At 39.0% G+C, this 25564-nt stretch overlaps 2 protein-coding genes across 3 annotated transcripts in view; one reads left to right on the forward strand and one right to left on the reverse strand.

The window, feature by feature from the left end:
* On the forward strand, positions 1-21301 carry MOG (myelin oligodendrocyte glycoprotein). 2 transcript variants are annotated; one of them, XM_072641526.1, is made up of 9 exons: positions 1-87; positions 400-521; positions 1501-1848; positions 13697-13810; positions 14928-14948; positions 15643-15663; positions 17335-17451; positions 17794-17814; positions 20071-21301. In XM_072641526.1, exons 2-9 carry the CDS (start codon positions 440-442, stop codon positions 20082-20084), a joined length of 738 nt encoding a protein of 245 aa, XP_072497627.1. In that variant the 5' UTR covers positions 1-87; positions 400-439; the 3' UTR covers positions 20085-21301. The 2 variants fall into 2 exon arrangements, with proteins under 2 accessions (XP_072497627.1, XP_072497626.1); XM_072641525.1 differs by lacking the exon at positions 1-87 and having other exon boundaries at positions 166-521.
* Positions 20138-25564, reverse strand: part of LOC140525827 (putative uncharacterized protein ZNRD1-AS1) — a 20900-nt gene continuing 15473 nt past the window's right edge. Inside the window, exons 3-4 of the mRNA XM_072641524.1 lie at positions 21135-21219; positions 20138-20225 (exon numbers count right to left, since the gene is read on the reverse strand). Coding sequence (XP_072497625.1) covers positions 20215-20225; positions 21135-21219 — 96 coding nt within the window. The 3' untranslated portion in view covers positions 20138-20214. The remainder of the gene's footprint in view (positions 20226-21134; positions 21220-25564) is intronic.

Consider the following 25564-nt stretch of genomic DNA (forward strand, 5'->3'; position numbering starts at 1 on the left):
AGAAAACCTTTGCCAAATCCAGTAGGGATTCCCAGACACATGCTTATCAGACTTTCAGAGCATCCTAAGCAGGCCAGAGGGAGGAAGGTAGGGGAGAAGAGAAATTTCATCTGGTGGAGGAGATGCCCAGGCCACTGACAAGAATCAGAGGGCCCAGTACCAGGCAGTGTCTGCTCCCTTCCTTTGATGGGGAGGAGGAGAAGGCACTCATCTCCCCTCCTTTCTGTAGCTCTTTTGTGTTGGCTCTAGGGTAATGTGGGACCAATCCCACAGGCACAGCTGCAGAGTGGGAAGGAGGGGGTGGGGGCAACTGAAGTTGATGCTGCCTTCTAAAAACATCCCTTCAGGGTCTTTCAGTGGGCAGAAGGGACATGTGTTTGAGACTCTGCAATTTTTCAGTTCCCTATATCATAGTTCCCTGTTTCCGGTGTCAGTGGAGATGTGGAATTTGCCAGGATCCTCTTTGCCTGCCTACCTCATTTCCTTCTTCTTCCTCCTCCAGCTTCCTTCTACCTACTCAGGTAAGAAATGTCTATTCTTTCTTCCTCTCCAAGGGAACTGTAGGCATAACAGGTCAATTTCTACATCATGTTTGCGAGCTAATATTTCATTCCACTAGTTGATCACCTAGTCAACTAGTTGCTTTTTTTTTTAAGCAAAGCCCTTTATTAGATATATAGAAAGATAAAAAAAGAATAAGATACAGGGTCCCTGATCCCCAAGTCTAATGGAAGAGGTCATCTGCCTTGGTAATCTCCAATACACACAGTTTTTACTTTGAGGAAGCTTATCATCTAACTGAGGACAAATATTTTAAATCTGTAAAAGGATTTATAAGTAATCAATCAGAAAGTAACACATAAAAATGTCAAGTAATATAATGAATCTGAATCTATAAGTGTTTATGAAGATAAAAGAGACCAAAAGGGGAATGAACTAGGATGTCTTCCTGCAGGAGAGAAACGTTGAAGTGTGTTTGGAAGGAGAGGGGGGACATAAGTTAATAGAGGAGGGCATCTAAGGCAGACAGGATTATGTGACTGAAGCTGTGGAGGTTGAAAATGGGGCATGAAAGAGGAGCAGATTGGATAAACTAGAGTAGAGAAGCTGAACTGTAGAATCAAGTTAAGAGCTGTTTGGTGGGAGGAAACAGTTGGTAAAGAACTCTTCAAGGCTGGGCTAAGGAGCTTGAATTGAATGAGGTAAATAAAAAAAGGGACCACTCTAGTTTCTGAAAGGGCTAAAGTTATTAAAAACCAAGAGAACACAAGGCATCTTCACCCTTAGAAATGAGAGAGAGAGAGAGAGAAAGAGAGAGAGAGAGAGAGAGAGAGAGAGAGGTAGACAGATAAAAAGTAGAAGCTTGAGGTTCCTTTCTATATCTTAGATTCTAACTGGTAATTTAGCACCTCCTTCTTCCCCTGATGCACCAGCTACATATGTTTTCATGCTGAGGTTTCCCTCTGATCCTTAATTTCATCCTCTTGATGCATTGAACAGGACAATTCACAGTGATAGGACAAGCTCACCCAATCCGGGCCTTGGTAGGGGATGAGATTGAATTGCCATGCCGCCTGTCACCAGCTAAGAATGCTACAGGAATGGAGGTAGGCTGGTATAGGCCTCCCTTTTCTCGAGTGGTTCACCTCTACCGAAATGGGAAGGATCAAGATGGAGAGCAGGCACCTGAATATCGGGGGCGAACAACACTGATGAAGGAAGCCATAGGAGAAGGGAAGGTGGCCCTAAAGATCCAGCATGTGAGATTCTCCGACGAGGGAGGATACACCTGCTTCTTCCGAGATCACTCATACCAAGAAGAGGCAGCAATGGAGCTGAAGGTGGAAGGTCAGGCATTAATTGAAATTAAAGGCTATATTTTTGGTAGCTAACACTTCCCTCTGAAATTTCATTCTTTTTCTAATAGTTGAACCAATGGAGAAAATGAGCTGTAAAGGCATAAAAAATACAAAACAGCAAGTAGCTGCAAATACAATCAGTTTCCAATTATTTGCATCAATAGAGAGTGAGCATAGTCACAAATCATTCAAACTTTCATTTTCTGTCTTTTTTGGAATGTGTTTTTGTTCTAACTTGTAAAATGAATGGTCAATATTCCGAGAATTCACAAAACTTCAATCTATATGCTTGTCAAATTCTGTCACAACAAATGCCATAAAAAATCAAATTCTTTTAGTGAAGTTTTATTTTATTGAGAACATTACTGGAAATCATGTTTCTAATCTGCAGGAGCTATAGCCAAAAAAAGCTAATAGTTTCTCTACAGAAATTAACAGATGAAAAGAAATACTGTGAATCTAGTAGGAGGAAAGAAAGGTGTCACACATATAACTTTCTCCTCCCCAGCGCCTGGACCATTTATTTTAATTTTTTAACCAAGTTTTTATTTCTTTAGTTTAGTTTATACACAGACAATTTATACATATCCAGGTCTAATACCAAAAAAAATCTAAAAACCATGCAGATGTATTCCCTTTTCAAACTGTTATCCAAGATTAAACTTAGAGGCACTTGATCCTTTAAAAAAAATAAAAGGACAGCAAGTACCAATATCTTAAATATATATATAAGCTGTTAGGTCTTCTACAAAGAAAGTGCCACTAACTTTGTATTAAGTAAAATCAAGTTCTCTCCACACAAGATAATTTTTTCCAGCTTTTTGTGAATATCAACAGAGATGATCTGGCACAGTTGACTTGGGGTCAGGATGATGAACCATAATTTATTGTAAGTTGGGATTGACTTGGAGTAAGAGAACTAGACGTTGAATCACAGTGCTATTATTTATTTACTAGCTGTGTGAGCTTAGGCAAGTGACTAAAACTCTCTGTATCTCAATTTCATCATCGGGACTAGGTGAGTTCTCTTCCAACTCTTAATCTCCAATCTAGATCTTTCCCAAATTGTGAAGTGCTACAAGGGAAAGGCAGTGTGGAACTATAGACAGAGTGCTCAATTCAGATGGAGGAAGTCGAAAGTTCATATCCAAACCCTTACAAGCTCTAAATCACAGATCACTTAACTCTCTATTTCCTCGTTCCCACAAAGTTTCTGCTCTGGCTAGTTATTTTTCTTAGAAAAGAGCTGGACTACCACTACCACAAACAACAAGTTAAAGTGAACACATAATTCTGAGCAAGTGCCAACAGCAGGGGCTGGTTTTATTTAGAAAACTCTTCTACCAAAAGACAAGATGGGCACAGAGAAGAGGTACTTAAAAATGTTAAGACATTTAAAATTCAAGCTCATGACTCTAAATTGCAATCTGTGTCTTTTTTCATTTAGAATAATATAAAAACTATTTATGGAATGTCAAGCTGATGCCAAAGCTTTCCTTAACGGATGTGCCATTAACTTCTGGTTATATAAAACAATAAATAACCAACATCTGATTTCTCCCCATTTAAAAAGAATTTACACTACGGGAAATATATTTTAAAAGGAGAGAGAATGAGATGGGATTCCATCCTTCTTAAAAATATACTATTTCTACAATTATCAAAATAATTGCATTTATAAAATTTTTATTAAAAATATTCCTCTGAATTGTGCAGAAAGGGAAGTAACAGGAATGAGTCAGTCATTCAACAGACATTTATTAAAGGCCTACTGTATGCCAAGCACTATTAGGCAGCAGGCATCCAAAAACAAAAGGGAAACTGTTCTTGCCCACAAGGAGCCTATCTTCTTTTGGGAGAGACAACATGTATGCATATATATATTTACATTAATACAAGCTAGTGAAGGGAGGGAAAGAGGGCACTAGCAGTTGCAACAGGGAAGGCTTCATGCAGAAAGCACTTGAGATGAGTCTCAAAGAAGTGAGTGATTCCACAAGGCAGAGGTAGGGAGAAAGTGTGTGTCACTCATGTGGGATGACCAGTTGTGAAAAGATGGGAGATAAAATATTCTGTGTGAGGAACACCAAGACCACCAGTTTCCCAGTTTGGGGAACCTGTGGCCTGGAGGCCACATGTGACCCTCTAGATCCTCAGAGTGTGGCCCTTTGACTGAATCCAAACTTCACCAAACAAAACCCCCTAATAAAAGAATGCACCCTTGAGGACTTAGGAGATCACATGTGGTTCCCCATCCCTGGTAGACCATAAAAAGCATGGGAAGAGGAGCAATACGTAATAAAGCTAGAAAGGTAGATTTGGATTAAGTTTTGAAAGGCTTTGAAAGCCAAACAGAAGAGTTTATATTTCATCTTAGAGGCTTGTCCTAGAGTTTATATTTCATTCTAGTTCAGGGGTTGGGAATCTGCGGCCTCAAGGCCATATGTGGCCTTCAGTCTTTTGACTGAGTCCAAGTTTTACAGAATAAATCCTTTTACTAAGGAGATTTGTTCTGTGAAGTTTAAATTCAGTCAAAAGGCTTCACTTGAGGACCTAGAGGTCACATGTGGCCTCGAGGCCACAGATTCCCCCTCTGTCCTGGTTTATTGAGTAAGGGGAATGACATGACCAGACCTACTTGTACTAAATAAAAGACTTGGTGTTAAGATTTCGTTTAGATTTGCCTTTCTTTTTCCCCTCTCATTGAATCAGGACCTGGATCCTTTTTATTTTTTACTTTTCTCCATTTTCAGCAGGCAAATTATTTTTGTTTTCCTGGTTAGTCACTTTGGTATGTTTTCTGCTCCCTTTTAGAATTTTTGTCTCCAAATTTATCCATCCCTGCTGCTTTTTTTTTATTTTTGGGGGGAGGGATAGGTTCACCTTTTGCAGGGTTGAATTTAGCTGACAACCTTGGAAACTCCTTTTAGGGTCCTTCTTGTCATCATCTCCATCTTGTCTCAGAGCAGTCTTGCACAAACTGTAACCCTCATTTAGCACTCTAAAGGATTTCCTCTACAAACAAAGGATGTTTTCGTCTACATTTTTCACCTCTCCCCACCCCTATTCCTTTGGTATGCCACAAGCAGTTCGAGGTCCGCAGGTAGTGCAGACCTGTCTTCGAGGGATCAGAATTCCCAACTCAGGTGGTGGCAATCAGTTGGTATTGATGTCTGCACCTGGGAGGGTGGATATAGTTAGATGAAAAGTACTTGAGGATGGCTGCAACACATGCTTTTATTCTGTGCCTTGTCATTCCCACAGCCTGAGTGAAAAGTGCCCCCTGGATTATTCAATGTGCTGTATTTTATTTCAAAGTAGGTAGCTACAAAGATAGCAAGCTGGATTTGGCATCAGGAAGACATGAGCTAAACTCCAGTCTCAGGCACTTATTACCTATGAGACCCTGGACTAGTTACCTAATCTCTCTCAGTCTTGGTTTTCTCATCCATAAAATGGTAGCCGCAATACTACTGCCCCATTTCGAGAGAGTTGTTGAGAGGGTGTAAGATGTAAAGTACTTTGTACACTTAAAAGCATTATATAATATTCCTTATTGGTTTAGTCAATGGCTTGAGAGTGTAGGTGGGTTATTCTATCCCAGCTGCTGGGTTATTAGGATGATTTGGAGGGGAGTGAGAGGAATTGAAAGGTAAATGCTGTTCTAGGACAGAACAGAAGAGTAGTGAGAACTTAACTACAATAACAGCCTCCTTCTCTTCTCCCCACATACAGTGAGAAGCATTACACAATCAAGTACTTTTGTGTAGAAAAAGTGACTGTTGTACACAGTGACCCAAGGGAAGCATTGGTTATACAGGCATGGAGTAGGCTCTTAATAAATGTTTATTGAATTCAACTGAAGTGATTGTTTGTGGCAAAGAATTCACTGTACCCAGACCAACAAAGCACTATTTTTATGTGCTCCTTTGGGGATATGGAAATAGAAACACAATAAAGAACCTTTTTAAATGTGTTCTGTACAGGTGGACTTGAAAAGACACCATACTGTTGTGAGACGAAATGTCAAGCTTTTCCAGCTGCTTACTCAATTTCTCTCCTCTCCTCTGTTCTCTCTGCCTACAGGAAGGTTGCTCATTATTTTGGTTTCAAAAGGCTCCCCCATTGGGCTGTAGACTGCATGCCAAATTAAAATACAGACCATTCTAGATGTTAACAAAGGGTACACTAAGTGAAAGAACTTCCAACTGATAATAAATGCCTTGCTAGAATCATCCATTTAATGCTGGAAGAGATCATAGAGAGTATTTATTCCAACCTGCTACTTTTACAGATGAGGAAACTGAGGACTAATGAGGTTCAATGACTTGCCCTTGGTCATAGAGGTAGTAAGAGGCAGAGTCAAGGTATTTGAGCCAACATCCTGTCTCCAAATCCAACCTTGTGGGTTTAGGCTGGTCGTCCATACTTGTCATACTTGTAACAGATGGCACATTCATGGTCTTCATTTTTTTTTTTTGACTTTTCAAATAAATCTGTGAGAAGCTTACAATAAACATTATATCCATTTTACTTCTGAGGAAGTTAGGTCACAGAAAGGTGAAGAGAATGATCCAGGTCACAGGATCATAGCCAATTGTAAGTGAAAATCTCAACATAAGAGTTGTATTCTTTACTTGGAAACAGAATAAAGAAAACAGGCTGTAGAGAGAGGAATTGTTTCTTTCTTCAGTATTTTAAAGAACCTGTGATCTCATGAAGCAGGTATTCCCTCCCTCAGTGAAATCTAATCTTAGCCAGGCCTTCTCATTCAGTGCTACTCTTAACTGTAAATCCTCCCCCTCCTTTAAATCCTGCAAAGGGAACTTACCCAAACATGTTGGATAAGTTCTCATATATTTTTTTTTGCATTTTATGAGTACAAATGGAATACTGTCTATACAATTGTTTTCTTCTACTATAGTCACTTGACCAGTGCCCCTCCTTTTCTGATGACACAGTTCCTCAGCAATATCTCTTATACCACTTCATGGGGGTAGTTTATCATTATAAATATGCTAAATGCTACTTGCAATGTCTCGCCATTGGTCTTTGAGTTTCTTACAATTTTTATTCTTTACAAACTGTGATGTTCCAATATTTTCCAAGATATATTATCACTGGGAGAACATTTGAGTTGAAAAGATGAGTCTTTGGACCAGGCATTAGTTTGGAATTATACAATTACATAAGTGCAATCCAATGAGATTTCTTTTTCCTCTTCAATTCTTTCTTCAACTCTGTCTATCCATTGTAACTGACAGAGAGATAGATGTGTGTCAACTATATGTCGAAATCTGAACATTGGACATTTTTCATTAATTTAGTTTTTCCTATATGGATTGTTGAGACAATCTCTTCTTTTAATGTGATTTCATTTTTAGTTCTGAATTCTCTCCCTCCTACTTCCCCCCTCCCACTCATTGAGAAGGGGGAAAAATCTGTTATAAATTTGTATAAAACAAAGCAAATTCCTGCATTAGCTATGTCAAAAAAAAAGAAAGGAAAGGAAAGGAGGAAGGAGAAAAATATGGTTCAATCTGTACTCTGAGTCCATCAGCTTGCTATATGGAGGGGGAGAGCATGTTTTATCATGAATCCTTTGGTATGGTGGTTAGTCATTATGTTGCTCAGAGTTCCTAAGTCTTTCAAAGTTGTTTATGCTTAAAACATTGCTGATATTATATAAATTGTCCTCCTAGTTCTACCCACTTCACTTTAAATCAGTTCATACAAATCTTCCTAGGTTTTTCTGAAACCACCCCCTTCCCTTCTTAATTTCTTACAACACAAGTATTCCACCATCTTCACATACCATAACTTGTTCTTAATCTTAAGTTCACATATCATAACTTGTTCAACTATTCCCCAATTGGTGAATAGGCCCTCAGTTAAAGTACCTGTTTTTCCACAACCCCTTTAGCATTTGTCATTAGTATAACCTCTTCTGAACGTCATGTGTGTTATTGAAGAGGCCCTGTAATGTTTTGAAGCATAATACAATAGCATAATATTATCCAGAAAGGAAGGAAATAAGCATTTGTTAAATGCTTCATATATGCAGGCACTGAACTAAGTATGTTTATTATCTCTTTTTATCCTCACAAGAGTTCTGGGACGAATGTTATTATCCCAGGAAACTGAGACAGAAGTCAAGTGACTTGCCCAGGGTCCCACAACTAGTAAGTATCTGAGATCAAGGCTGATGTCTTCCTAAGTCCAGGCCCTCTATTCACTGAGCCATACACAAACAGGAGCACCTGAAAGATCTCCTCATCTATAGAAAGAGAATCCACCTTTCATTTAGACCTTATACAAGACATTCTTTATGACAATGGTGAACATATTTGGGAAGCATCCATCTCCCCTTTTAAGCGTCTTTGATATTAACAATCAAAATGTTGTTGAATAGTTATCTCCACTGTGCATTTATCTCATGCGTGCGAAGTGATACAGTGGATAGAGTGCCAAGACTAGAGCCTGGAAGACTCATCTTCTTAAGTTCAAATGTGACCTCAGACACTTACCAGCTGAGTGCCTCTGAGTAAGTCACACAGTTGCCTCAGTTTCCCCATCTCTAAAATAACCTGGAGAAGGAAACAGAAAATCACTCCAGTAGGTGTCCTTCATTCTCCAAGAAGACCAAAATGATATCACTATGTTGAAGTCAAGGTACAGTGTGTCCAACTGTGGCTGATCAGACCAATATGAGCTCTAACACAGGTCAGGCACAAATGGTCCATATGAACATTTGGAGGGGAGATGTCTCCAAATCTGCATATTTCATGTTTCTTTCTGCTTTTCTCATAGACCACGGTGCCTTCTTTGATGTAGGCACACAATGCTAGGCAGTCCTGTTTCAGTGTCTCCCATGTCACACAATCAATTCCAAAGTTCTTCTGAGAGACCTTGAGAGTGTCCCTTGTATCATTTCTTCTAACCAACACGTGAAGGCCTGCCTCGTGTGAGTTATTATTTAGGCAAACATATATTCGGCATTCAAACAACATGGCCAACCCATCAGAGTTGTGCTCTCTGCAGGGGAGTTTGAATGCTTGACAGTTTAGCTCAAGAAAGGATGTCAGTGTCTGGTACCTTATCTTGCCAGAATCTTCCTAAGACATCTCAAATGGAAGTGATTCCATTTCCTGGCATGGCACTGGAATACTGTCCAGATTTCAGAGGCATATAACAATGAGGTCAGTACAAGAGCTCTGTAGACCTTCCATTTGGTAGGCAGTCTAATACATCTTCTCTCCCACACTTTTTGGAGCTTCCCCAACACTAAGCTAGCTCTGGCAGTGCATGTATCAAACTTCATTATTTTGTGTGTATCCCTAGAAATTATACTGCCAAGGTAAGTGAATTTATCCACAGCATTCAAAATTTCTCCATTTGCTGTAACCAGTGGTTCCATATATGGATGGTGTGGTTTTGGCTGGTGGAGAACCTGTTTTCTTGGCGTTAATTCTTAGGCCAAAATTAGCACGAATAGCAGAGAACTGATCCACACTTTTTGAATCTCAGTTTCAAAGGCTGCATTGAGTGCAAGATTATCTGAAAACAAAAAATCATGCTCCAGCTCTCCCTCCACTTTAGTCTTGACTTGTAGTCTTTTCAAGTTAATTTATCTGTGCAGTAGCTAAATTTGATGCTGTTTCTGTTCTCATTGAAGGCATCTGAGAGGTGTTGAAAGCCAAGAAAACCCCAAATGGGATCACAAAGAGTTGGACATGACTGAAACAATTCTCAGAGATCTTACATATTCAATTCTAAATACTTCCATAATCTTGGGTTCAACATAGGATATGCTGTATTGGATCATTAGCATACTTCACTTGACCAGCATTCTCATACTAGGTATGCTGGGAATTTCTAAGATCACCAGAACTCAATTTGTACCGTGGTAGTGAACCAGGAAAAGGAATGTGTATTTTAATAGAACAATATTTTGTAAAAGCAATGGAATCAGATGGTTACATGAGACTCAGTCACGGCCAATTCTTCATGACCTCATTTGGAGTTTTCTTGGCAAAGATACTAGAGCAGTTTGCATTTCCTTCTCCAGATCATTTTATAGATGAGGAAACTGAGGCAAACAGGATTAAGTGACTTGCCCAGGGTGTCTGAACTCAGGAAAATGAGTCTTCCTGACTCCAGACCTGATACTCTATCTGCTGTGCCACCTAGCTGGCCCTTCATGATGAGATAGCCACCCACATTCTGTAGAGTCACCTTTGCATTTGGTTTGTTGAAACCTACTCACTTTCTGCTTGGCCATTCACTCCAATTTGCCTTCACCTGAGCAGGGCTGCTTCCAGAGTCAACTGTTTACATTACTACATGGAAAGATAATATTTGTAACTATTGACACTTTTCTCAATATTAGGGTGGTTGACAGGATCTCATATATATATATACATATACATATATATAACATATATACACACACACATATATATGGGCAGCTAGGTGGTGCAGTGGATAGAGCACCAATGTAAGAGTCAGGAGGATCTGAGTTCAAATGTCACTTCAGACACTTGACACTCACTAGCTGTGTGACCTTGGCCAAGTCACTTAACCCCAACTCCCTCATCTTGGGTCATCTCCAGTCACCCTGATGAATATCTGGTCACTGGATTCAGATGGCTCTGGAGGAGAATTGAGGCTGGTGACCTGCACAGCCCTCCCTCACTCAAAACAAAGTCAAGTGCAAGTCATTTCATCATTTCTCTGATGGCATGGTCTTCCTTGGCAACAAAGAACAAACACACACATTACCACATGGTAACACTTAAATTTTCTCAGGGTCCTAGGAATAACCATATTGTAAGGAAGCAAACAGTTATTAGGTGCCTACTATTTGCCCAAGCATTGTGCCAAGCACTTTACAAATATCACTTCATTTCATCCTCATGACAACTCTGGGAGGTAAATGCTATTACTATCCTCATTTTACAAAGCTCTGTTTACCTTTTCTCATCTATGAAATATGAATAATAATTGTGCCTACCATTGTGTTGAGGATCAAATGAAATAATTTTATAAAACTCTTGTCAGAGCAACTGGCATATAGTAAGTACTATCTATATAAATGTTAGTTATCATTATTAAACAGAAGTATAGTAACTTGCCCAAGGTCACACAGCTAGTAAGTGAAGCTAGATTTGAAGTCAGGTCTTCTGACTCTAGATCTAGAGCTCTGTTCATAACTCTAGATTGTGAACCCTCACTGATAAGTTTTTTCTATTTATACAATCAGCCTCTCACAATAAAACACTTTTAAATCTCAAACATAACCATTTACTTAGCAAAAAGGCAAAAGAAATAATGATATCTTATATATCTATAAATTTATATATGTGTATATAAAGTACCTTGTAAACCTTAAAGTGAAATATAAATACTAATTATATTAATATATATAATTAAGCACAAATAATAAAATATATCACAATATGCATATAAAACTTGGCCATGTTGTCCCACCAATGTGCTCAGCATGCATGGGGAAGAGTGGGTACATACACATAAATCTGAGAAGTATACTATGGAGGAAACCCTTGTTCTTGAAATTCAGACTTTAATGTAATTAGTCTTTTCAGAATCATCTGTACAATGAAAAAAGATTTTTCTGCTAACTGCTTGTCTGCTGGTCCTTACCACTCTCCAGCGAGATAAATCCTCTACTATACTATTTTTTAACTACTGTACTGTTTTATTTATAAGTTCTTTCAGTTTACAACCACCCTTAAAAGGGCATTTAGAAAATGTTAACCTCTTAATGTGAGTAGCAATTCCCCTTAAGCCAGAGAACGAAGCTCATCAGATTGGCTACCTCTGGGTTCATTCACCTGGATGTTCTGTCTTCTGAACAGAACAGAATTCACAACAGCACACAGAATTCCCACTGACTGTTTAATCAAGGCAAGTAAATCTGCATAAAAAGTAGCTGAAGTCTGTTTTCCCTTCAGCTTTTCCTTCTCAAATCATAGATGGCAGCACAGTTCAATAAACTCCTATGGGAAGCTTCAGCTCTTGCCAACAACTGTTCCTGAAACTCTTGGTCAATGAAATCAATTTTCTCCCCCACCAATCAAAAATCAGTAGGAGCCTTCTGTCAGCTAACTGCTTCTAACTGCCAGAACTAAGAACAGGCAGCTTTTTAAGCCACCTGCTGTGGCTTCACTATTCTTCTCCAGTTTCTATGTCAGGTTACTCTCCTTTCAGTAGCTTAAACAAAATCCTCCTTAGTCTCAGAAATTCACTTTTCACTTAAGAGAACTCCTCAGACTTCTGTAAAATTGATAATCCTCTTATAATCATACTTCTGTCTCCAAATATATATGATTTCTCATATTTAAAATTTTACTTTCTGTAATAATTAAACCATCGGATGCAAACTGCAACTGAGGTACTATTGAGATATTATTGAGATTGAGATGAGATACTACATTCCCCTGCAGATAGATATAAGTCTTCAACATGGGTCCAACATATCCAACATACTTTGTGTCCTTGAACTTGTATTGATGTACTCACCTCTGTCCATTTTTAATAATTCTTTTTCTGCTTCTTTAAAGCATCATCATATGTTCACATACAGGTGACATATCATTCATTCTACATCATTCATATAGTGACTTGAGTTTTGTATTTATGCTGCAGTTTATTTTCTATTCAAAATTACTTAAATTCCATCTGAAAGTTGTTTATACGCATATCTTACAAGTTTTTACTAAAACAAAAAAAATTCCTACTTCTTTTAAACATCAAAATGTTTTTCTATAAGAGTGTCAATAGTTTACATCTTTTAATGGTTAACATAACTCTTCTTAATTTCCCTCATTGCCTTCATTCATTCATTTCCTTCTCTTCTACCTCTAAACAACTCTACATGAATGGCACATTATCTTAAAATGACAGTGTACCAGAAAAAGGATCATGTATTGTGATAGTAACACATTTCACCAGGAATCACAAAAATCCAGAGTTGGAAGAAATCTCAGTGGTCACATAGCCCAAACTATATATAAAAAAAAAAAAAGAGCCCCCTCTATAATTAACCTGACAAGTGGTCATCTAGTCTCTGCTTAACCTCAAGGAGAGGATACCCACTACCTCCTGAGGTAACATTTTTTAAACACCAGGTGGCAGAAGTGGTAGTCCAGGAATACTGAATATAATGTGGGATTTTCATGTATTTATTGGTTTGTCTGATTTTTTTTTTTCCTCTTATTCTTCTTTTTATTTGAAAGAAAGTTTTGGTTATAAGGGATGACTCTCTGAGAGGGGTGAAAGAGAACAAAAGATATTGTAATTTTTAAAGGAAGAAAATAGATGCAAATTATACAATAAAAATTATGATCAAAAACTTTTTAAAAATTGGGAAGAGCGACTCTTAAGGTCATTTTCAGCACTGGAATCCTAAAAAGAATTATTTGAAAGTAAGAGGTAGTTAGATAATGAGCTAAGATAAGTTTTAGGTTTAGCTTCTCTAAGAAAGATTCCCAACTGAGTGGACAGTTTAAAGAGAAACAGTAACACTGTTGACAGAACTCTAGACTTGGAGTCCTGAGACAAGAACTTGAATTCATCTCTTGTATTTACTCACTATGTAAACCTGAACCAGTAACTTCACCCAGTTTATGCATTTGTAAAATGAGATAGTTGGACCAGATTACTTCTAAAGGACCCTGTAGATTTAAACACTTCCCTCTCAAAGGCATGAAGATAAATTAAATGATATTTAAGATCTTCAGACTATAGTAGCAGTTTTAGGACTTTAGATTTATATTTCCAGGAAACTAACCTTCAGTAACTGTTCCCCATTTCAGATCCATTTTATTGGATTAACCCTGGAATGCTGGTTCTGATTGCTGTCCTGCCCATTCTCCTCGTGCAGATCACCCTTGGCCTTGGTTTTCTTTACATGCAGCACAGACTGAGAGGTATTGTGGTATATTACAGACCAAGAATGAGAACAATGTAGGGGTCAGTTAAACTGGGAACAATATGTATTTTATTTTGCAAAAAGAAAGTCATTAGAACCTGATTGGTCAAATATTTCCTGTGTGCCCCCTATGTACAAAACTCTATACTGAGCACTGTAAAGAAGGAAAAGAGATGGTTCCTGACATTGGCAAAATTGTGAAGTAAGAAAAGTTTGTTTTTTCATAATCCCAGCATCCCAATTCTGAAGTCTCTTTCCCCAGTTAATTGGTGCCTTCCTCCCCACCCACCCCGCAATCTACTTCCCTCACAGTCTACCTTCCACCTGTTAATAAACCTTACTCTTCTTGAAATCTCCTACTGTGTTCTGCTCAAATTTTTTTAATGTAATCAAATTGAAGTTCAAAGGCAGAGGTGAATATCTAAGGCTGGTGAATAACTAACTATGAGTTTTCCAAAAATTTATGCAGGATGTGCTTTTAAATCTGCATTATTAACATTTTTTCAACCACTTTCTTAAATCTAGACACTCAAAAAAACAATAAATCAAGCCCTAATTTATGGCTTTTGTTGATTTCAGAGGTGTAAGCGTTCACACTGAAAAGTTCCTAATTGACTTTCTCCATTTTCAGCTTGCTCTAGCACAAAAGTGTGGATTTTCAGGCTTTAGCCAAAGAGATGGAAAAGTGAAGCAGTATTTTTTTGCCCCTGAAATCATGCTTCCCAGTTGGTAATATGTTTCTACCTGATCCCTGCCTTTGGCTAGTTTGCAACCTCAAGTAGTAGCTGACCTTATACTCAGAAATACATGAAATAACTGAAGATTTACAGAGTCACATATCAATACAAACGTAAAATAATATTGCCTTCCTTCAACATCAAGTGTCTGGGGCTGGGGCCAAAGGGAAAGCCCAATCAAAATGGATTTGGAGTCAATTCCAGGTTTCAGAAGTCCAACGTGTGAAGGAAGAAAAGAACAGTGTAGGTAGAATGAAGGAGAATCCCAGGTAATAGAGAAGGATCTCAGCAAAAATGCAGAGATATTGGGGAGAAGTGGTCTTGGGCTCAGTCGTAGCAAAGCAGAAATCAACAAATATCTCTGTCTCTGTATTTTAGGCAAACTCGAAGCAGAGATTGGTAAGTTCTGTGTACCCCTATCCCATTGTACTACCCTAGGTGAATCTGGAGATCTATCAGTCTCATAAACTGCCTCTTTCAATCCGTGAAGGGGGGGGGAGGGGGGTGTTGAGGGGGGAAGGAGGAGAATATGGGGGAGGTGAGGACAGACCTTGATTGATGCTGGTGTAGATGCCTGGTGGATGCTGAGATGGTCTTACTCTTTGGTCTCTCTGACCCTCCTCCTGAGTTCACCAACACATTTTGGAGTAGTGAAAAGAGCACTTAGTTTAGAGTAAAAAGCCCTGAGCTCTTATTCAAGCTTTTCAACTTTGGAAAATCACTTAGCCTCTCTAAGCTTCAGTGAAATGAAAGAGTTGGATTATATTATTGCTAAAGTTCTTTTCAGTTCTAAGTTCTTTTGGCTTAGAAAATTCTTCATTTATTAAAGACTCCTTATGATCTTACAAGGGGCCTTCTCATCCAGTCCTCTCCCTTTAAAGAAAGCCTTATTTTCTCTAGACTCTAATTGTCTCCAAAGAAGGGGATACTCCCTGTCATTCTTGCCTTATTTACTTCCTCCCTCTCCAAACTGAATAATTTCAGGAACAATTGAAAGAAAATAGATAACAGATTCCCTAAAAAGACAGAGAAGCAGTCCAGGCTTAGTGTTTATCAAACCTAAACTAATATCTTTTATTCCCCTTTGTTTCAGAGAATCTTCACCGTACTTTTGGTAAGCGCTCTCTCTCTCTCTCTCTCTCTCTCTCTCTCTCTCTCTCTCTCTCTCTCTCTCTCTCTCTCTCTCTCTCTCTCTCTCCCTTCCCCCCGATCCCAGTGTCTCCAGTTAAAATTGTGTTTCATCAGCCATGCCTCATCTTTCTGTTTCAGTCATCAGGGAAATAGGGCCCCTGCCAGATGATAAATGCAAGGGGTTTCAGGGTAGGAAATGGGAATAAGAATATAGCTATTTCCCTACTCCATTTCATTCAGCAGGTATGTATGTCATTTTATATATACAGCACTGGCCACTGGGATGGGGATAGTTGGGATATAAAGAAGGAACATACATACATATTTCACACCAATGATGTAGTCTAAAATCTTCTAAATCAGAACAAACTGACTCCCTAAAATGTAGTAAAAACTGTTGAGTGAGATAACAGAGGGATCAGAATGGTATGGGCTAGTCAAGGAAGGCTTTTTGGAGAAGGAAAATCTTGAACCATATCAAGAGGTATAGAATTTTGATCATCAAAGAAACAATACAGGGGAAGGGAACATTAGATGAACAAACCCAAGGCAGGTATATATACAAGGCTTGAGAAAAGCTGGAGCAAAGGAACCACACTGAAGAAGACTCCCTAAGGGTAAGAGCAAGTCATCACATAATTTGCTCATTACTGGGCTTGGAATCAGGAGACTGGGGTCTGTATCCTATCCTGGTTCTTCCACTCAACTGACTGTGACCTTGGACAAATCATTCTGTCCCTCTGGATCTCAATTTCATCATCTCACAAATCAATCACTTACTCAATAAACATTTATTAAGCTCTTAATAAGTACCAAATCAGTGGTGTTAAACTCAAACAGAACCGACTTAGAAAACCACAAATTAACATTATGTATGTTGTATCATATTTTTATTTATTTTGTTAAACATTACACAATTACATTCAAATCTGCTTGGGGGAGTTTTGCAGGTCCCAATGCTATGACAACTAGGTGACACACTGGATAAGGTGTTGGGTCTGAAGTCAGGAAGACTCATTGTACTGAGTTCAAATCTGACCTCAGGCACTTACTAGCTGAGTGAACCTGGACAAGTCACTTAATCCTGTTTGCCTCAGTTTCCTCACCTATAAAATGAGCTGGAAGAAGGAAATGACAAACCACTCCCAGGATCTTGGGGTCATAAAGAATCAGACCTGACTGAACAACAATACCTAATTACATTTAAATCTGGCTTGGGGGAGTTTTGCAGGTCTCAATGCTGTTTATGAACAGGGAGCTGGATACCTCTCATTGGGACTAATTGTTGCTAAGGTTCCTTCTCATGCTAACATTCTACATTTCTGAGTTCAGAGTAGAGAAACATAACTGTGGACTGAGTAGACGAAAAAGAATTGAGGAGGTGGTACCTGAGCTAAACCTTGAAAGATGGGTAGCATTTTGATAAATTGGCCGGGGGTGGGGAAGGATTTACATTTGATATGATTATTACAATCATGCTTAGAAATATAACTGCTGAAGAAGGTCCTAGTACTGTCTCATTGAATTCCTTCATACAAAGTTTCAATAACCATTTGGGGGGGTGCTAAGGTGGGGTTACGGGGTTGCGGGATGGTTTCCAAGGCCTTTCCCTCATTGAGAGTCTGTCATTCTGATCCTGCGATTCTATATTCAGATCCCCATTTCCTGAGAGTGCCCTGCTGGAAGATAACACTTTTTGTGATAGTGCCCGTTCTGGGACCCCTCGTTGCCATGATCATCTGTTACAACTGGCTACATCGTAGACTGGCAGGTAGACTGTCAAAGTGGGGAACTCGGGGGCAATCAAACTAGAGACTCCTTAAAATGAGGTGCAGAGGAAAGCTGGGAGTTAGGGGCCAAGATTAAAGAATACTGGATTCCCACAAACACAACACACACATATATACATGATTCCCTAAGGCTTCTGGGAGGTAACTTATCAAAATAAGAAGGCAAACATTTCTAGATTCTTGAGTAAAAAGATAGTAAGGATTGATCTCTTACTATTCCAAAAAAGAGAGATCAAGGAGGCTTTGGGGGCAATCAGTCCAGGTTAGGGATCACCTGGTAAGGAAATTTGACAGTGACCTGTTTGTTTCTCTCTCTGTTTTAGGACAATTTCTTGAAGAGCTAAGTAAGTTCCATGTTTCCTCCCATCCATATGTCTCAATGAGTTTTAACTTCACATTTTCCCACCCACATCTCTCTTCCTTTTCATTCTCCTGCAGCATGGGGTTTTAGGTCCCCAGGAACTCCTAATATCCACAATAGGAATTTTCCTAGTCTTGTCATACAGTAATTGTTTATTTAGTAAGATCTAACATTTACATACGGCTTTAAAATTTACAAAGAACTTTACATATATTATCTCATTTGATTCTCACAGTAACCCTGTGAGGTAGGTGCTATTACTACCCCCATTTTCCAGATGAGGAAACTGAGACTGAGCGAAATTAAGTAACTTGACTGGAGTCACAGAACTAGTAAGCATCTGACGAAGGACATGAATTCAAGTCATCATCCTAACTCTATGTCCAGTGCTCAGTCTACTGACAATCAGCTGTCTTTCTAATTTTCTATTAATTTATGGTGAAAGTCTATCTGTACCCCTTTCCTTCACTTTAGGTGACTCCTCCTCTAGCCCAGAAGGAAAGTAAGGAGTCTTTCACCTGTGGAGGCATTTCTAGGGGAGAAGCCTTAGCCTCCCTTTCCCTTAACTCCTATATCTTAGAAAAGTATTACTTAGGTCTCTTTATGTAATAGTAGCAAATTTTATTCAGTTTAGGATCATATTATCAAAGATTTAGAGCTGGAGGGACCTTACAAACCATCTAATCTAGCTTCCTTATTTTATAGAAGAGAAAACTGAGGCTCATGGGGTTTAAATGACTTACCCAAAGTTACAAAGATAGTAAGCATACTTCTCATTAGAGATGAGAAACAGCTGGTTACTACCCTCTTCATGATAGTAACTAACTCCTTAGAAAATGATTGGTTGCTTCTTTTACCACCTCATTCATAACTAGTTGTGTGTCCTTGGACAAATCACATAACCTCAATGAACTTTTCTATAGATACTATAAAAACCTAAGGTATTACTAGTTAAGTTCTCTTCTGGATCTAAAATTCTAATTTTTCACTTCTACACAAACCACAAATTACTAAATTCTTACAATTGCCCTATTTTTCCTTACTCAGGTCAAGAGAGAAGGAGGGAGCTAGAAGGAAAATCAGGCAGAGAGTCCTAAAAGTAATCAACAGATTAGAAAAGAGATCCCATATTTAGGGAGATAGATATAACATGCAAAGTCTCTCTGGTTCTGTGATCAATGCCATTGATAAAGAGTAAATCAGTTAACAAGCATTCATTAAACTTTTAAAAATTATTACATTATTTATTTACTAATATTTATTTTTATGCTTACATGTATATTTATATAATTTGTTTATTTTATTATAGAATTTATTATATTTATAGCATTATTTATTACTATATGTGAGGTACTCTGTTAAGAATTAGGGAGCCAAAGAAAGGCAAATGCATGGTCTCTGCCCTCAAGGAACTCACATTCTAATGAGGAGACAATATGCAAACAACTTTATAAATACTATATGTATATATGCAGAATAGATGGAATATAACCTCAGAGAAAAGGGATAGGGGTCATAAAAGAAAAAGCAGTTGATATTTGAGATGAGTCTTGAAAGAACCCAGAGAAGTGAGGAGAGAGATATGGTGGACAGTGAAATGGTGGGAGACGGAGTGTCATGTTTGAGGGGCAAGAAGGCCACAGTTGTATTGTAGAGTATATGGAGGGGAATATAGTGAAAGAGTAAAGAGATAGGAAAAAGACAGTTTGTGAAGGGCTTTAAAAACCAAATGACTTTAAATGTGATCCTTGAGGCAAGAAACCACTGGAGTTTCTTGAGTAACTGAGGGGAGTGACAAGGAAATGACAAGGTGAGACTTGCACTTTAGAAAGATCACTTTGGCATCTGAGTGGGGGGTGAACTTCAATGGGGAAAGACTTAGGGCAGAGGGACCAACTGGAAGACTTGCAGCAGTCCAGGCATTGGGTAATGAGGGCATCACCAGGGCAGTGTCTACATAAGTGGAGAAGGGGACATCTACGAGAGGTGTCATAACAACAAATTTGATATACGGTGTAAGTGTAAATGAGGAATTGAGAATAATATAGGTTGTGAGGCTGGGTAATTGGGAAGACAGTGATCTCTATATATCTACATATCTCTATAATGATAGAGAAGTTGGGAAGAGGGGAGGATTTGAGGGGAAAGATGAGGAGTTCTATTTTATACTTGTAGAGTTTAAAATGCTCATGGGACATCCAGTTCAAGAAGTCTAAAAGAGATTTTCTTTTTCTCTCAGAATACCCCTTTTGAATGATGTTGGCCTCAACTTGAAGAAACGGTGAAGAAGAGATTGACAAGCTTGATTCTTTACTGGAAGGCAGGTCACTGGCTGATCTACAAGACAAGTGTGCTCTCCAGCACTCTTCTCCCTCAAGATTCCTCACCCACTTGCTGAGAAGAGAAGACATTCAAATTGACACTTACAGGGTCCTTTCTGGATTTCAGGTCCAAAACAGGAAGGACTCTCTCTTCTTTCTTTCTCTATTCTCCTAACTTTTCTACTTTTGATCGATCCTTCTCTACCTTACTTCTTTCCGTAGTTTCCTTTTTCTTTCCATTTCTACCACTCCCTTTATTTTCTTTGTCCTTCTTTCACTTATGGTCCCCTTTCTTTGTCTTCTTCTTGACCTTCCTCTCCAACTTGACTGCCATTTTGCAGTCCATCTTTAACCCTCAGAGACAGATAGATAGATAGATACTGTGATCCACTCTTTATTCCTCTAAAGGACACCAGCATCATGAGGGCAGAGATTTCATCTCTGCTTCAAGGACTGACCCAGGCATCTCCCCTAAGCAGAAACAATGAGACTTTGGGATCACATGCAAATTAAGGACCCAATGAAATGCAAATGAATATTCATTTCTTTCTGCAAAGATCTAGGGCCTGTACATAACAGGAGCAAAAGGAAAGAAGCCTCAGAGACCTAGAAGGTGAGGCAGCTGCTGGGCCTTGAAGAGTGAATGTGGGAGAATCTCCTATAGGAACTGGGAGCTCATATAGATAGGAAGTCATCTCAAGAATTCTAGACTTTAGATAAGTTTCTGTGACAGTAGCAGATTAAAGATAAATTAGAGTGCCTGGGGATTAGAAGTAGCAGAGTTCTGTTCCTCTTCTATACCTCCACTTTCCATATGTAGCCTATCCTCTATCTAGTCTTCTTTCTCCCTGCCTCCTCATCTTTCATCCTTTTCTCTCTGTCAATCTCTTATTTATTCAACCATTATTTATTGAATGACTACCATGTGTAAAAGAACTGCACTAGGTGCTGATTAATAATAATACTATCCCCTTTCACTCACCCCATTCCTTCTTCCTTTGCGTGCCTCTCTTTCTCTTCATCCCAACATTGTCCCTTATCACATCACAGAAGCCATAAAGGTCAGCCTACAGCCCATGGTCAAGAAAAAAAAAACAAGCACCAATATCTTAGATTGAAAAGGCCACTTACTTATAAATCTACGAATCCTACTGCTTGCCTTTCCTTAGTCCCTTCCCATTTGCTGCACTTTTTTCCACACATATACTCAGAAGTTATTCCATTTGTCCACAGACCTTGCCAAGGAAATTAATACTCTCTCAGTGTATATCAAAGGAGAAGAGAAAAAAAATTGAAGTCACTCATCCCAAGTCAACCATGGTAGGATCTGAGATGTTCTTTCCCACCTACCCCAAGACCCCTTGTCCTCATGACTCTTCTAATGGTTGATAAGGCCTTACTTTTTGCCAAAAGATCTAGATGGGGAGCAATATCTTCTTCTCTCAGTGGGTCCCTTGGTGTTAAATGAACTCTGAGAAGCTAAAGCTTTTCTCTACACTGGGAGCAGTAGTGGATTTGTCCCTTATTGTGAACCTTCCTGTGGCCACATGATATGAGCTCTATCTAACTCTCTGTCAGGGTATTTGAGTGGAAGAAAAAGATGATGGGGCTGGGAGCTGAAGGATGTCAGGTATGTGCCTCACCTAAGTGATAACCCTTTAGCTCTGATATGTCCTAGAAACCTTTACCACACTGAGAACAGTGGTAAGTTCTAGGGATGGACCTGACAGGATCATCTCAGTCTTATCACACAGTAGACATTAGTAGGATTTTTTTCAGAGATGTGTACACTCATGGCAGTTGAGATCTGAGGCATCCCAGAATGACATCTCACATTAAGCCACTCATCTGCATGTACCTACCAGTGGTTATCTAAGTGGCAATAGCTGCTGAAACACTCGCTGTAAATAACACAGGGTGGGGGGAGGCAGGCAAAATTCATTCATGAGAGCCTACTGAGTGGGAGAATAAGGATAAATGACAAAATGACATGTAATAACAACCTCAAAATAAATTCTCCACTCTAGCCAATCCAACCTGCTTACCACTCCTGTAATTCATTGTTCCCAATCCCATACCTTGAGTATACTATCTACTCTTAGGTTGCCACCCAATTCTATATTCTAAGCATAGCCCCAAACTCACCTTCAAAAAATCTCCCCAGATTTTTAATTATCCTATCTGTCCCTCAATCAATATATGTTGGTTTTTCCTTTGTCTTACAAAATCGGTTTGGACACTTTTCATCTTATACCTCTCAACTACCATGTGACTTTTCAGTTTTCATGTTTCCTCCTCCCCAGTAGGGATGTGTGATTTTTTGAGATTTAGGAATGTACATCTTCTATTTTCTTTGAATCTCATCAAATAGCCTATTTTTTGAATGCCACAAACAATGGATAACCAGTATTATTGAATCCTAGAGCTTTAAAACCATCAGGCAGGACTTCACCCAACCTATTCAAACCAAGTGTCCTATTAATCCCTTAGAAGGACAAGGATCCCACAGTATCCCTGGGCACTAAGTGCCAGGAATCTTTGCTTTTTATTGCCATGGTGTTCTTCCTTATGAGAATCTCCTTTGGAGTGGAGAGGCTTGGGAAAGGGGCCTGACCACTGGATGGACCTTGACTCCCAAGTGAAAAAAAAGGATTTGTGAGCTGGAGAAGAGAGCTGAGATAGCAAGAAGACTCAGAAGCTGGAGAGAGAAATGGAATCATGGGTTAGAAACACAGTGCTGGAGCAGGACAGGGCCACTTGTTGAGAGAAAAGCTATGAGAGACTATCAGAGGATTTTCACTAATCCTTTGCCATAACTGCAAAAGGAAAAGCTGCAGCACCAGGGAGTCACAGCTTGGGGTGATGCATACCAGCCAAAGGATGATGGCTGATCCAGTAACTTTCTATGTCCTACCAAGGCTACTTTGCCAAGCTAGTATAAAGTGCAAGTTCACTCATCTCTTGTCTATTACTTTTCATTTATATTAGATTTATCTACCATGCAAGTTCCTTCTGATCCATTACTTTTAATTTAGATTTCATTTACTTACTATAAAACTCTGTTGGCCAGCAGAAATGCTAAGCAGTGTATTTAAGACTTTATACAAATAGAACATAAAAGAGAACCTTTCTTACTCTAGGGAGATGTTGTTTGGTTTACACTGGAAACTTAGGAACTAATTTAGAACAAAGTGGCAGAACAATATTGACCTGCTATAAACCTGGCACACAAATTCAGAATTGCTGACTGCTGTCCTTGCCAGGTTATAATCTAAAGGTACATGAACCCCAAATTCAAATGATGCAGGCTTTCTAACAGGCCAATACTGTTGTCCAAAATTAGCTCCCAAGTACGCAGGTTCAGTCCAAACCAAACTTTCCACCTCCCTAGAATAAGGAATGCTATTTATCTTATCTGCTATTTTAAAGTCTTAAATAGAATACACATGGATTAGTATTTCCTCTAGCCATCAAGATTTTATAGTAAATCTAAACTGAAAATAACAGATAAGGAATACATCAGTCTGCACACATGGATTATGTTCATCCTTCATTGCCAAAGAAGACCATGCCATCAGAGAAATGACTTGCACTTGACTTTGTTTTGAGTGAGGGAGGGCTGTGCAGGTTATCAGCCTCACTTCTCCTCCAGAGCTATCTGAATCCAGTGACCATATATTCATCAGGATGATGAGATGACCCAGGATGCACAGGGAGACCTTGGGCCCTTTAGGCCAAGGTCTTTGCAGGAACAAAATGGAAGTGATTGGGATGATGACTGGACAAAGGCAAAACGTCCTTGATTGGTTCACCTTGACCAGATTGGATAATGAAAATAACAGAAAATGAAAAGTTCTACAATTACTTCAGGGGCAATTAGATGGTGAAGTAGATAAGATTCCAGGGCCTAGAGTCAGGAAGACATCTCTTGAGTTTAAATCTGGCCTCACTTACCTAGCTGTGTGACCCTGAGGAAGTCACTTCACCTGTTTGCCTCAGCTTCCTCATCTGTAGAATGAGCTGGAAAAGGAAATGGCAAACCACTACAGCATCTCTGCTAAGAAACCCAGCCAAGAAAATCCAAAAAGGGTCATAAAGAGTAAGGCACGACCGAAAAACAACTAAACAACAGCAACAATGACTTCAGTTAATAGAAATGTGGGACAGTTAGGTGGCACAGTGGATAGAGTGCCAGGTCTGGAGTCAGGAAGATTCATTTTCATGAGTTCAAATATGGCCTCAGACACTTACTAGCATGTGACCCTGGGCAAGTCATTTAGGCTTCATCTGCAAAATGAGCTGGTGTAGGAAATGGGAAACCACTCTAGTATGTTTGCCAAGAAAAGCCTGAATGGGATCATGAAGAGTCAGAAACGGCTGTAAGATGACTGAATAGCAATGAAAATATCTTGGGTTCACATTCAACCAATTAGAAAGGAAAATCCTTAAATGGAATAGTCAAAGAGGGATTGATTTTTGGAAAAATCAATCAATAGTCAAAAGGTGACTATCACCGTTTGATAAAGTATATGTGTCCTGAACTTTACCCTAAGCACAATAACTATATTTTACCTCACTGTGGAATTTGCTGTTGTTTTGAAAATACCACTGTAACTCTAAAAAGGCGAGAGATTTTTGAAGTCATGAGATAGCTCTGTCCATCTTTGGTTCTCTAACCTGAAATACTTAGATTAAATTCACATCGTTTTGGTAGACTTATGCCTAAAACTCAAGAGTACAGAATTTGTTTGCACAATTGTAAGCATGTAACAAATGATTTTTCACTTCTTCATTCCAATCAAACAATTAAGAGTAAGTTCAGCTTGGACTGCCAGAGAGAAAATTAACTTTAGAGTTGGGTAAAAAGATCTGGTACTAAAATAAGGCTAAATTGGGGCGGAGTGAGGGGGAGAGAAAGAAGCACTTAGACCAAGGGCAATCCTTCTCACAACTGGATTTTATGGATACTTTGTTTGTGAACAACTTCTTACATTGTCTGCAGCCCTGTAGCTATCTTGCATATAATTCTATCTTCAAAAGCTGACCTGAGAGCATGTTACTGTTATGACTTCCTCTAAACAGAATCCAGAAAGTAAGTGTGGAGAAAAAGCACTGTATGAATCCAGAGGCAAGAGGGTGTCAGTCAATTAATCAATACACACACACACACATAGACACACACACACACATACACACACACACACACACACACACACACACACACACACACACGGCAAGCTATATACAGGATAAATTGGAAATGATTAACAGAGTAAAGGCAAGGAATTAAGAGGAGTTGGGGAAGAATTCCTGTGGGTGAGATTTTGATTTTTGTCCTTCGTTCTCAAAGAGGACCAAAATGACATCACTATGTTAAAGTGAAGTTTCAGTGTGTCTGACTGTGGCTGATCA

Source organism: Notamacropus eugenii, chromosome 2 (genome assembly GCF_028372415.1).
Source record: "Notamacropus eugenii isolate mMacEug1 chromosome 2, mMacEug1.pri_v2, whole genome shotgun sequence".
In the NCBI taxonomy this organism is placed as follows: domain Eukaryota; kingdom Metazoa; phylum Chordata; class Mammalia; order Diprotodontia; family Macropodidae; genus Notamacropus; species Notamacropus eugenii.

What these genes read in the sequence shown, in the direction of transcription:
- MOG (XM_072641525.1), top strand. Translation starts at nt 254, where the DNA reads ATGTGGGACCAATCCCACAGGCACAGCTGCAGAGTGGGAAGGAGGGGG. An exon ending in GAATCTTCACCGTACTTTTG is followed by an intron (nt 15,664 to 17,334) that starts GTAAGCGCTCTC and finishes TTCTATATTCAG; the next exon opens with ATCCCCATTTCCTGAGAGTG. An exon ending in GCTACATCGTAGACTGGCAG is followed by an intron (nt 17,452 to 17,793) that starts GTAGACTGTCAA and finishes TCTCTGTTTTAG; the next exon opens with GACAATTTCTTGAAGAGCTA.